General features: G+C 39.3%; 1 protein-coding gene across 3 annotated transcripts in view; it reads right to left on the bottom strand.

The window, feature by feature from the left end:
• Nucleotides 1-12755, bottom strand: part of ccdc146 (coiled-coil domain containing 146) — a 99629-nt gene extending 86874 nt beyond the window's left edge. The window contains exons 1-3 of one of the 3 annotated variants that reach the window (XM_048267376.1): nucleotides 11847-12033; nucleotides 10879-10908; nucleotides 4176-4390 (exon numbers count right to left, since the gene is read on the bottom strand). In XM_048267376.1, coding sequence (XP_048123333.1) covers nucleotides 4176-4385 — 210 coding nt within the window. In that variant the 5' untranslated portion in view covers nucleotides 4386-4390; nucleotides 10879-10908; nucleotides 11847-12033. Of the gene's footprint in view, nucleotides 1-4175; nucleotides 4391-10878; nucleotides 10909-11846; nucleotides 12034-12544 lie in introns of those variants that run through there. The other 2 variants (XM_048267375.1, XM_048267377.1) reach the window with 2 other exon arrangements.
• Nucleotides 12756-14391: the final 1636 nt, after the last annotated feature.

The raw sequence follows: 14391 nt of genomic DNA, 5'->3' as shown, positions 1-14391 counted from the left end.
AAAACGCAAGCAGCACAAAGAAAACAAATGAAAAGTGCTGCATTTTGCATTTTAGACAGACAATTACAGATTTATTCAATAAATAAATAAAATGCACATACATAGATAAATAAAACAGATGAATACAAATAAATACAATGCACAAAGGTATTTAAAGTGAAAATGTAATACATGTATTATTGTAATATATAAAATGTCATATATTCATTATTATTATTATTTACAGTGTGTGTTTGTATAAATAAATCATTGCATATTTACATTGTATTATTGTAGTATTTAACCAGAAGGAATGATTGAAGGTGCCACATTTGTAAGGGCACAACACACATGGACTAGCCTGACGAGCCAGACCCACATTAAAATGTAGGGTCTGGGCACTCACCGTTCGCAGTGCTCAGTCCGAGGGGCGGGATAATCAGTTGTCTTTCAAATTCCCTCTGCACGCAATAGGACAGCGCTGAGTCCCATGCGTTTTCCCACCAGCGGAGCTAGTTGGCTAGTTCAAACTTTTGCCATCTTAAAACAAGCTTAACTCGTGTCACACTGTTGGCCAACAGCAACATCGATTTGATTGGCCTGATAGAAGTTTAATTTTTCGAGCTCACAAGCCAACGGAGAGTTGCTAGACTAGCCCTGGAAGCAAATGTAATTTTCTGCCGCTAGGGTGCGTCTAGATTTCTAGGCTACACATGGACTACTTTGTCTAAAACTGTTGTTCGGCCTCGCCTCCCCATCCCTTAGATATGAATATGACTGTTCCTTGTGGGGATATGCCTATTAGGTATTTCATGGTGTGATGATGTTTATAGATCGAATATGTTTGTGCTCTTGCTTCTAAGTCTTTGGGTTTTTGAAACAATCAATTATGCAGGCACATCTAGGGTAAGTTTGTCTAAATATCATGGGCATTGACAGCCGAAGCTCTTCTCTCTGTGGCCAAAATAAAAATGATGGGACAAGCTTTCCATGTCTTTCTCCCTTTTCCTCCTTTTGGTGGCAGGGGTGTGAGAGAAGACAGACGGAACCCAATCAGGGGACAGCGGGTCATCAGATTTGGCACCTGAAATAATAAAATAATATAATAGATAAAACACATACAAGGATACAAGGAAGTTTATTGTCACATGCATATAGTTACTGGAAGTAAGAAATGCAGTGAAATTATGTCTGGTGTCAGCCTATTTGTGCATTAATGGGGGGGGGGTGCAGTAGAAGAGGGGTTTAGTAGATTAAGTGGCAAGGGCTGCATAAGAAAGGTGGGGAGAGGATTGGGATTGGGGGGGGGGCACCAACAAGGAGCACCCAAGAGCAACAGGGCAAGGAAAAACTCCCTTACCAAGGAAGAAACCTTGGCAGATCCACGGCTCAAGGGGCTAACCCAATTGCCAGGGGTCTTGGTGTGTGTGTGTTGGGGGGATGACAGGGGAGATGGGATAGTGTGCTGTATATGGGGGGGGGGGGTCAGTGTGCTGTAAGTATGTTGGGGATGTGTGTTGGAGAAAGCTTCCTGATGAAATAATGTGCTGTGTATGTAGGGGAGAGTGGGGGTTGGGGAGTGTACTCCAAGTATGGTGAAGGGACTTACTATTGCAAGCAGAGTATTGTATGTATGATGTATGTGAGTGATGACAGTGAAGATGTGTGTGTGTGGCGGGGAGGGAGTGGAGCAGTGACTGTGTGTGTGTGTGTGTGTGTGTGTGTGTGTAGGTAGGTGAGGGCAGTGTGCTGTAAGTATGTAGAGGATGTGTGTTGGAGAAGATCCTGAAGACAATGTGCTATGTATGTAGGGGGGAGGGGGCAGTGTGCAGCAAGTATGTACAGTAGAGGAGGCTTACTGTAGCAAGCAGTGTGCTGTATGTATGTGAGGTGATGACAGTGATGATGTAAGTGTGTGTGTTTTTTTTGTGTGTGTGTTCAACATTGAGTCCTGTAACGTTAGTTCCAGGTCTTTCTAGTAACTATCAAGTCTGTTAGCAAGCTAGCTGCATAAGGGACTAGGATTAACTAGCTAAATTGTGTGAAGCAGACAAGTTTTTTTTTTTTTAATAATCGAGCAGTAATAATTCCTCCGTAAATAATCTAGCTCTACTGTTGGGTCATCTCTGGTTCTCATTGAAAACCATAGATATCACAAACCTCAAAACAACCTCACCACACAACTTATGTTGTTGTTAGCAAAAAGGCGACAGCTGTTAGCCTAGCTTAGACTCATAACACAAACAGCTGACTCATGGGGAACCAGCTGGTGGTGTTGATTGACGAAAAGTACAGGGTAACTTAAGACACGATTAATTACATGATCATACACCCATTGTATTCAAACAAATGTTGAAATTACCTTTGATGAAATGATCACTGCACAGGCGTGTAGGGCCTATACTGTGAAGGTTGCCAGGTCCCATCCTGAAACGATTTCACGTCTGATAGCCTGTATCCATAGTTGTCTTCTCCTTATCAGATCCGGTAAAAACATAACCCCGGCTTATCTCCTCGGCGGTTAGTGCATCCAGTCGCACAACAACTATCTGGCATGTTATTTACACCTCAAAACACCAACTTTTGTATAGTAAAACTGGCGACGTCCTGGCCAGATCCTAGACTCATTTACTGGATTTCGTTGCTGGAGAACGACGTTCTTGCCCGCCAGCCAGTGGTTGTGACGTCACGTGCAAAGTATGAAGTGCTATTGCAGTGGGTAAAAAAGTCTTTCAATCGGAATAGATACGGAACAGAATACACCACCTCTTTCATTCCGACTGAAATCCTAATCGGATCATTTTCATTCCGATTGAAATCCTAATTGGATCATTTTTTTTCGATGGAAATTCTAATCGGATCATTTTTATTCCGATTGATGTGTTAATATGAGAACTTTTATTCCGATTGAGCAGTTATTCCGGTTCTAATGGGATTAAGAGAGTCAATGTAAACGTGGCTAGTGTGGTGTACAGCGGTGGCTGTGTGTGTGTGTGGTCAGCGGTGTCTGTGTGGTGCTCAGCGGTGTCTGTGTGGTGTGTGTGTGTGTGTGTTCAACATTGAGTCCTGTAACGTTAGTTCCAGGTCTTTCTAGTAACTATCAAGTCTGTTAGCAAGCTAGCTGCATAAGGGACTAGGATTAACTAGCTAAATTGTGTGAAGCAGACAAGTTTTTTTTTTTTTTAATAATCGAGCAGTAATAATTCCTCCGTAAATAATCTAGCTCTACTGTTGGGTCATCTCTGGTTCTCATTGAAAACCATAGATATCACAAACCTCAAAACAACCTCACCACACAACTTATGTTGTTGTTAGCAAAAGACGACAGCTGTTAGCCTAGCTTAGACTCATAACACAAACAGCTGACTCGCGGAACCAGCTGGTGGTGTTGATTGACGAAAGTACAGGGTAACTTAAGACACGATTAATTACATGATCATACACCCATTGTATTCAAACAAATGTTGAAATTACCTTTGATGAAATGATCACTGCACAGACGTGTAGGGCCTATACTGTGAAGGTTGCCAGGTCCCATCCTGAAACGATTTCACGTCTGATAGCCTGTATCCATAGTTGTCTTCTCCTTATCAGATCCGGTAAAAACATAACCCCGGCTTATCTCCTCGGCGGTTAGTGCATCCAGTCGCACAACAACTATCTGGCATGTTATTTACACCTCAAAACACCAACTTTTGTATAGTAAAACTGGCGACGTCCTGGCCAGATCCTAGACTCATTTACTGGATTTCGTTGCTGGAGAACGACGTTCTTGCCCGCCAGCCAGTGGTTGTGACGTCACGTGCAAAGTATGAAGTGCTATTGCAGTGGGTAAAAAAGTCTTTCAATCGGAATAGATACGGAACAGAATACACCACCTCTTTCATTCCGACTGAAATCCTAATCGGATCATTTTCATTCCGATTGAAATCCTAATTGGATCATTTTTATTCCGATGGAAATTCTAATCGGATCATTTTTATTCCGATTGATGTGTTAATATGAGAACTTTATTCCGATTGAGCAGTTATTCCGGTTCTAATGGGATTAAGAGAGTCAATGTAAACGTGGCTAGTGTGGTGTACAGCGGTGGCTGTGTGTGTGTGTGGTCAGCGGTGTCTGTGTGGTGCTCAGCGGTGTCTGTGTGGTGTGTGTGTGTGTGTGGTGTTCAGCTGTGTGTGTGTGGTGCTCAGTACCTCATCGAGCAACTGGAAAACTGGGCTGGCCAGGGAGTGGGCGGGATCTTCTTGTGAAAGCCCCGTCTCTGGAGCCAGAGCTGAGATGGGCTCTTCGTCTTCATCACTCAGCTCCTCCTCCTCACGCGCCGCCTTCTCTTCATCGCAACGACGCTCCTCTTCCTCAGCAGGAGGGGGGGAAGGACCGCAACCCTCACCACACACACTCATGCTTTCTGACAACACATACACAATACATGGATTTACACACACAGACCCAGTACACAACACAAGTATACACATACACACATATACAAATACACATTCAAACAAATGACAGGCTGATAGTAGTGCTTTATAGTGCCATGCAATAAATGACAGGCTGATAGTAGTGCTTTATAGTGCCATGCAATAAATGGCAGGCTGATAGTGCTTCCATGCCGGCTGTAAGATGCTTTGAAAAAAATTAGTTTTTTTTTTTTTTTTTTTAATAAATCAGGGATTATACATAGCAAAATGACTTCACAAAATCTCACTCCAGCCAAACACCCAAAGTGGGCAACCCTGGGAGAGCGAGAAAGACACAACCAAAGATCCTTAATATGCTTTAACAACCGTCTCTGACACTACTGTTCACAGATTCACACATGAATCCTTTTTCTGCGTCAGAACAAAGGCTCATGCTGACAGGTGTAGTCTTGCCTCCGTGCACCTTGGCTCTTATCAATCGAGGCCTACACACAACAATATGAATGCGAATTAAATCTCCAAGGCTCTGTCTGGAGACAATCCCAGACCTTGACCTCCAAAGACACTAGGCCCGACTTCAGTAGGCTACAGCAAATTATTCCGTTTTTTCCTTTGTCTGAGGAACACAACTATGCGCAAACAGGGACGGGCGAGTCGACGAACACAACTGTGGATGGATGGATGCGACTGTGTTGTGGTTGTGGAGAAACTTTGAACAACCGGCTAAGTAACTCACGGCAAATGTTAGTAGGCCCAGAGAATGTCTCATAAGGGGAGAACTGCCACTCTCGGAAAACTTCTGGTTTCTGAACTGGTTGCAGTTCCTTCTGTGGTTCCACATGAGGGCGCTCGTCCACGAGTGCAGAATGCATGGAGGTCTATGGAGCTGTACCCCTCAAAATCCACTTTTCTCGGGATATATATTTTTTTCAAGTCATTTGAATATTGTATTCGAAAGGGGAGGCAAAGAAAATACACTTGGTTGAGTATTATATTTTTTAAAGTCACTTAATTGTTCTAAAAAGCCTTTCAAACGTCACTCATTAGCACAATGCTAGCGTGTTATGGGCAACAACGCCCCAACCTGTAAAAAAACAAAAGGACATAAGTACTCGTTCATTCAACTTTTGACCTATAACCCATGTTGAAGTTATACAAACTACAATCAAATCTGAGATGTCAATGACAATCAGGTGAGAGAGACAAATTTAGCCGTCTAGCTCCATTGACTCCCATTCATTCTGCACTCATGGCGATCGCCCCCAGTGGAAATCTGGTGGAATTGCAACCAAAATTCGGTACAATGGGACTTAATACAGAGTGGCCAGGCTCTCCGTAGACGGGCTCTGGTAGGCCTAACATTAACTTGGATAGCCTAACGTTAATTGCTGTTGTGTTAGCCGTAACGTTAGGCTACAACAGTGACTAACTAGAAATGCAATTCCAAGGAATTACCAGTGCATGAAAATGCTTAAGTTGTGATGTAAAATATCATGTATAGTTAAAACAGATAATACAGAGATGGTTACTACAGTGATGCTAGGATAGACATGGTGGTTGCATAGCTTAATAAAAGTTGATAGTTTAAAAGTAGACTGTTTAAAAGCTGAATGTAGATAGTTTAAAAGTTGTTGATAGACAGCTAGTTTAATAGATAGTTTAAAAGTAGACCATTTAAAAGTTGAAGGTAAATAGTTTAAAAGTTGTTGACAGACTGGAAGTTTAATGAATGTTGATATTCAAATAGTTTAATGGCTGTGTATAGGTAGATATTTGACGATAACTGAAAGTTGGAATGGCTCTGATTTTTGCTAGCAGTTATGCTAAGATTTTTAACTATGCTAACCATGCTACTTAGCTAATGTTTTATAGCAGTGCTAGAAATGTTAACATGCTAACCATGCTACTTAGCTAACGTTTTCTAACAGTTTTGCTAAACATGCTAACTATGTTAGCAATGTTAACATGCTAACTATGTTAACCATGTGACTTAGCTAACCTAACTTATTTTTAGCAGTTATGTTATCTATGCTAACTAGCATGTTAACAATGCTAACTATGCTAGCCATGTGACTTAGCTAACCTAGCTAATTATATTTAGTAGTTATGCTAACTATGCTGACTAGCATGCTAACAATACTAACATGCTAACATGCTAACCATGTGACTTAGCTAACCTAGCTTATTATTTTTAGCAGTTATGCTATCTATGCTAATTAACATGCTAACATGCCAACTATGCTAACCATGTGACTTAGCTAACCTAGCTAATCATTTTTAGCAGTTTTGTTAAAAATGCTAACATGCTAACTAGCTACAGTGGTTAGGAGTCATAGTTGATGACAAGTGTTGACATAGTTGATGACAAGTTTAAAGTTGTTGATAGACAGCTACTTTAATAGATAGTTTAATCAGTTTAAAAGTAGACTGTTTAAAAGTTGAATGTATATAGTTTAAAAGTTGAATGTAGATAGTTTAAAAGTTGTTGATAGACAGCTAGTTTAATAGATAGATAGTTTAAAAGTAGACCGTTTAAAAGTTGAATGTAAAAAGTTCAGTAGTTTAATGGGTTACATTGTTTAACAGTGGATTATTGTAGTGAGGACTTTTATTTTGAAACAGTTTTGGGCAGAGGAAACAGTTGAATAGGATGTGTAGTCTTAATTGACCCAGATTGTATGCTTAAAGCCTGAGGCTGCAGGTGGCCTGAACACCTGCCATAGGATTCTAATTGCTTAACGGCCGTGATATGATGTCACAATCGGCAATGTTAAGTCTATGGGGATTTTAAAAAGTTTTTCTTTAATAGTTTAAAAAGTATAAAAGTTTCAAAGTTGAAAAGACATAGCAGCTTGGCCCTGTTTGAATACCCTCGTTACAAAGTTTGAATGAAGTTTCTAAGTTAAACTGTTCAAGAGAAATAGCGTCTGGAAAAAAGTGGTAAAGCGGAATAATAATAATAACTAGAAAAGCATTTCCTGAAGGAAATACAGTGCATGAAAATGCAAAAAATATGATGTAAAATATCATACAGAATAAAACAAACTATATTGGTTGCTAGGTAAATGAGGTTTAATATAGTTGGAATGACTGAACAGTTAAATAAGTGGATAGTTTAAATGGTTAAATTATTTAGGTAGATAGTTGACGATAACTGACACTTGGAATGGCTCTAATGTTTGCTAGCAGTTATGCTAACTATGTTAACAAAGATAATAATGTTAACCAAGTATGCTAACTAGCATGCTAACAATGTTAAAATGCTAAGTATGCTAACCATGTGACTTAGCTAACTTAGCTAATCATTTTTAGCAGTTTTGCTAAAAATGCTAACTAGCATGCTAACATGCTAGCATGCTAACTTTGCTAACCATGTGACTTAGCTAACTTAGCTAATCATTATAAGTAGTTTTGCTAAAAATGCTAACTAGCATGCTAACATGCTAGCATGCTAACTTTACTAACCATGTGACTTAGCTAACTTAGCTAATCATTATAAGTAGTTTTGTTAAAAATGCTAACTAGCATGCTAACATGCTAGCATGCTAACTATGCTAACCATGTGACTTAGCTAACTTAACTAATCATTTTTAGCAGTTTTGCTAAAAATGCTAACTAGCGTGCTAACATGCTAGCATGCTAACCATGTTACTTAGCTAACTTAGCTAACTAGCTACAGTGGGTAGGAGTCATAGTTGATGACAAGTAACAGTTACAATGGCTGAACAGTTAAAAAGTTCAGTAGTTTAAAGCGTTAAATTGTTTAACAGTGAAATATTGTAGTGAGGACTTTTATTTTGAAACAGTTTTTGGCAGAGGAAGCAGTTGAACAGGATGTGTAGTCTTAATAGGGCCAGTTTGTATGCTTAAAGCCTGAGACTGGCAGTTGGTCCAGGTGGCCCGAACACCTGCCATAGGATTCTAATTGCTTAACGGCTCTATTGTGAGGTCATCAGCCCATGTTAAGTCTATGGGGAAATTTTGACTAGTTTTTAATTAATAGTTTAAAAAGTATAAAAGTTACAAAGTTGAAAAATACAAAGCCCACATGTCCTAAGTAAGACCTACGTAACATAGTTTGAATGAAGTTTCTACGTTACACGGTTTAAGCTGCATTAACTGCGTTAGAAGAAGAAGAAGAAGAAGAAGAAAAAAAAGCCTTGGAATAACAGTACAGTGCATTTTCATGCACTGTAAGAAGAAGAAAAAGCCTTGGAATAACAGTACAGTGCATTTTCATGCACTGTAATAAGAAGTTGTTGAAGTTGCCTAGGAAGAACAGTACAGTGCATTTTCATGCACTGTAACTAGAAAATGCAATTCCAGGGAATTACCATTGCATGTAGGGCCATCCTTAAAAATATTTTCGTTTGCCGTAACCCGACCGACCCTGTCAATTTAGAACCGACCCAAATATTTATTTTTTTTCACCCTTTTAGTCCGACCGACTTGCCGGTTGTAAACTTGCGTTAATACCGACCGATTGTTTTTTTTACTCTAAACAACCAATACCAATACAATTGCAATAAAATAATATTTCTTTTAGTAGGCCCAAGTATTGTGAATATAAATTGCCTACATGCAAACGTTGCTCACTTTGCGTGGCTCACTTGGCGTCATCTCTACACCATTGGTTTTACGCATGTCACACTATGGCCTACGCTTCGTTTCATTCACACAAACTGATAACGCTTTTACTTGGCGAAGTTCTGGAGGAACTGTGGCCAGATCTTTCTCATCCCTTCTCCCCTAGTCTAGCGGTGACCGTGTCGTCGGAGTATTGAAATTGGTTGTGGTCTATTCAGCATTTTCTCGAAATATGGGTCCGCAACATGGAGACTGCTGGTTCAAGGAGTCGTGGAGTGAAATTAGGCCCGATGCTTCATCTGATAATTTGCTGCGCGAGTTGATCAAGAAACCGCGGATCGACGAAAAAAAAAAACAAACGTTTCTGCTATCGATGTCATTAAACATGGAGCCCTACAATTAAGTGGTGGTATGAGCATTCATTCAATGCGCCGTCTCTGGCGAGAAAACTGAAACTAATCGATAACGTTGGTATCAAAGCTCCGCTTCAACCTGTTGGAAGGCTATTTATTTATTTAACGAAACTTAATAGAACGACGCGTTGTTTTGAACTTCCTTAGAAACAGAGCAGAGACTGTATAATATACTGTATAGCATTGAGTATTGTATAGTCAAATTTCAATATAACGTGGCCAAGAGCTATTGTAGCCTTCTTTCTGGGTACATGTAGATGAGCCCTATGACCCAAAAGTCTGCCATGACCGGGCCTCAGGTCAAAGAAGTTTGAGAAAGGCTGGTCTATATAACCTGCATCAGAATGATGTTTGCAATGGTGCGCCTGAAGACACGGGTTGAAGACCCAGTCAGTTACGTCACGATATGCACATTTGTGTAAATTCATTCCTACGTAATCACCATGACCAAAATTGAACTTTTTTTTTACTTTGAATCTTGGAAAAAAAAAAATATTGACCTACCTACCGACCCATTTTTATTTTTTTTTTGGCTGTTACTGCAAACAAAAATATTTTTAAGGATGGCCTAAATGCAAAAAAGCTGCTGTGTATAACATTATATTACTTATAGTATGATTATTCAGATTACACAGTCTTACAGTATTCTTGAAAACCACTTACTTGGTTAGATGTTAGCTTAGAGTATATGACAGTCAGTAAAAATAAATGGTCAATTCAATATTGATCAACATTCTTTGTTTTAATACAGTAGAATGATACTCAGAATACACTAATGAACACTTACCAATGTAAGCTTGAAGTAAAAATCACAGTTGTGTGTGTGTGTGTGTATATATATATATATATATATATATATATATATATATATATATATATATATATATATATATATATATATATATATACACACACACACACACACACACATACAGAACTTGATAATGCCAATCATATTATCCTAAGACAGATCTATTTATCAGTGGTAACTCTGAACTGGCAGCAACAGCTAGAGGCCTCAAATTAATTGTATTAGGTCAAATTTGATGGTGATGTATACACTGAAGAATAAAAGAGTCAGCCCTTCAGATGATCAGTTTTAGACATAACTTAGGTTAGAATCTTATTTTTCACACAGTACAGCTCAGGTCTAAAAAGAGAGGTCTAACAGCACAGCTATGTTTCACAGATGTTACAGCACAGGAATGATTCAAAGGTATGAATGGTTGACAAATATGATTCACAGGTATACATGTTCCATATAGTTAGTGAGTATAGTCCTCACACAACAATATAGTTCTCAGAATGTCTCAGTGTAGATCTCAGATAAGTCCCAGTATGGCTAAATGGTATGTGCACAGATATGGTTACATGTTTGTAAGAATGTATGTTAGTATGTTGCTAGCAACATTGTCAGAGATGTACAGTATGGTTGACAGGTGTGCACACAGACAGGCACACACGTAATGTCATACATGGTCATCACCACTGGTCTGGTCTGGAACCTAAAAGACAAAAGCAAACAAGTTTAACAGTTATGCCAAAACAATACAAGGAATGTCTGCAATTGTCCTAACAGTAGCCTATTCATAGCTTTCATAAGGTCCCTTTCCACAGGAGTATAATCAAGCACCAAATGCGTTCATAATCTAGGTGCTTGATTGTATACACCTGTGGAAAGGGACCTGATGAAACCCATCAATAGACGAACTATGATAGCATACCGTGATAGTGTTTACTTAGGCTACGTAAGAATCAGGAGCATAGAATGAAAACGTAGCCATGGCCTATGATACACAAACAAGCGGTGAACAACGTTACAAATTTGGTAAAAATAAAAAAGGCGCATATTTGTTAGCTTTAACTAAAATGTGAACGGTGGAAGCTATAACGTTATGACCATCAACAATGAGTCATGTTATTCATGCCCTTCATGACACCCATGATGGGTTTCATCAGGTTCCTTCACACAGTATAATCAAGCACCAGTCTGCATTCATAATCTATTCTAGGTGCTTGATTCTATACACTCGTGTAAAGTGACCTGATGTCGAATAAAATCAGAGCCATAGTATCTGTAGGCCTACTTCTCTGGTTTACGTTAACGTCCTAGTTAAAACGCTGCTGGTTAGTAGGCCTAATGAACAAATGTAACGTTAACGTTAGTGCATTAGGCCTACGTTTGATTGTCGTTATCTATCGAAACCTACAGCTAACCGGTCACTGTAACGTTGACGACATATTAACGTTGATTAACAGTGGGTTTCCTTACATAATCAACGTAGCAAGGTGCTAACGTCCACTAGCCTATTTCACTAATGTTAAAACGTTAACGTTATAACGTTAGTGTAGTTTGTTTCATACATTCATACATATATAACGCTAACGTTACAAAATGTTTGACGACATAAATTACTCAAATACCAAAAACCGGAACACTTACCTTGTCTGTAATTAGAGAAATGTGCCTCTGAATGAGAGTTTCACGAGCAAATAAAGTGACCACTGCACAGCAGCCGAAGACGTTCAGCAGATTCACAGCTCCAGGTAGCTCTGCTACTGTTGATTGCTTTCAGGTGGAGGTCACGTCATAATGCTAAAAGTTGCCGCCACGACGGTCAATGTTAACTCTATGAGAATTTCTTGCCCTATTATCGTAAATATCTCAAAAAGTATAAAGTTCACAAATGTAAAAAGACATTGTACAATTGTCCGTTACAAGACCTTTGTAGGAGTGTTTGAATGACGTCAAACGGTTCAGTGGTTTTAGAGCCTTTAAACGTCAAATTCGGTTGGAAGAGAATAATAATATTAAGAACAGTGATAATAGTCCATTGAATTTACATGCAATGCAATTAGCCCTCTGTTTTTGTCCCTTAACTAACGTTAATGTCATAGCTAAAGTAAGACAGCGATAGGCAACTTAATTTAACCCACGAATGTATCTGTTGAATATAAACTTGAAATATAATACCGCAAGTTATTTTTTATTTTATTTGATAACGTTAATGTAACGTTAACGTTGAGCTCTGTCGAGATAACTTACTGGCGTCAACTTACTGGCGTTTGTCGTTTCGTTTGTTGGCTGCATTGTCGAATGAACTTCAAAGAAGCTAACGAGTCCGACCATTTCTTTCTTACCTTATCGCCTCTCTAAAATATCCTGTATCTCTTCGTTGTTCTTCATCTGCATAAACATCGAAAGGAAGAGTTTGAATGCTATTGTAAGATTCTAGCTCTGAGCAACTCAAAAGTTTTTGCTATGAACAGCTGGCAAGCAATCTCAGCAACCTTGTTGACAAATGGCGTGCGAGGGTTACCATAGTAACTAATCTTCAACCCTGTTCGCCAACTAATGCACATGTGATCTTTTGTAGTTCCTATAAATAAGGACAAAATAATGAGAGAAAGTCACAAATAGTAACCACAAAAAAAGAAGATATATTTATTTGTTCTGCTTCATTATAGAGCATTAGCCTAAAGACAGAGCACAACTTATATGCAATTGCAATACCGTTATCCTAGTAGACTACATTGTGGAAAAACCCTCAACTTTTCAAGGTTGTGTTAATTGTGTCCCAGTGGTGACATTTTGGATTTATTTCTAAATTTGTCATATGGTGCTTGATAAATATAGGCCTACACAGTTTTATTAGGCCTATACACCTTGACATAAAATGTAAAGAAAGATGTATAAGGCCTTATGTGCAGCTTTTGTTCATGTCCCTGACCAGGGGGGTATTCCAGAAAGCAGGTTTACTGGCTTAACTGGGTATGTTAACCCAGAGTTAGCGGTAAACCCGGGATTTCAGTTCCAGAAAGCTTAAAAATGATCAGGCTATGTAAGAGCGCCAGAGTTTTTCAGCTGAATCCTAAATATAGGCTACTTGAAAAGCATTCTCCTACATTACGCATGGTGGATTAGAATAGAATAAAATAAATCTTTAATGTAGGCTAGCTAGCCTACACCATATGGACATTTGTGTTTGGCTCACCAGACAGATGTACAAACAACATCTCAGACACATTGAAGATATAGGCTAATTAAAACAAGTACAGTACAAAAAAGGGGAAACATAGCCTATAGAAAATTAATAAATAAGTTTAAATATAGCTGTACAGCTCAGCCGGGTATGCATGTTGTCACTAAGTTTGGTTAAGAATGCTGATGGCATTTGGGATAAAATATGTTTTAATAGGCTACACACGCTCTCCGACTGGGAGTTTTTGTAGTGTTGGAGACGCCTATCGGCAAGCTGTCGGTCGGTGCGTAAAGTTTGGCTTGCGCTAAAGCAGTTCCTGGGCAACTTCATTCGTTTTCCTGGACACAAACCCACGAGGATCATTAAAGTGTATTTTCACCAACTGGCAGGTCAGCATCACTTATTAAATTTTCCAAATGTGCACCGAAATGTGTCCAATAGGCTACCCATGCCTTCCGACATTCACCCTTCCGATGATGGAGCGCAAAAGTTTAACTTGGCCCACAGCTGCAGGACCCGCGTTAAAATAGAAAATTACATTTGGGATTCTCAAAGAATTCTATGGCCCACTCAATCTGTGACAACTAGGCTAGTTTAAGAAAGCATCATTCAAAGCAGTCAATACAATACGTGATGTCCAGTGAATTATTTAATTGTTCTTTTGACATTAAATAGGCTATCTTAAACATACGCATTTACACGGTCAGTTAGGCTATTCTCTGCCAAGCAAGTCTCGGACGCAGGCGCTTAAGTATTGCTCTTTTTTTGTTATTACAGTTCGCTCCTCCTCGTAAGCCTCGACTACTCCGCCTCTAAAAAATACGGTGCTCAATTCCTTTCGCCGGTTTCACTCATGATTTCGACTCTCAATAGATGATGCCGTTATAAGTTCGCCGTGAACGCGCACAACTCTAGGTTATCTAACATAGGGTTGATTGAACTAACTGGTAACCGGTGTTTTGGAACCGACAGCTCGGGTTTAGTCGCCACAGGTTCAGACAACCC

The sequence above is a fragment of the Alosa alosa genome, chromosome 17 (genome assembly GCF_017589495.1).
Source record: "Alosa alosa isolate M-15738 ecotype Scorff River chromosome 17, AALO_Geno_1.1, whole genome shotgun sequence".
In the NCBI taxonomy this organism is placed as follows: Eukaryota; Metazoa; Chordata; class Actinopteri; order Clupeiformes; family Clupeidae; genus Alosa; species Alosa alosa.
The sequence above is the reverse complement of the archived record's forward strand: the minus strand, read 5'-3'. Positions and strand labels throughout refer to the sequence as shown.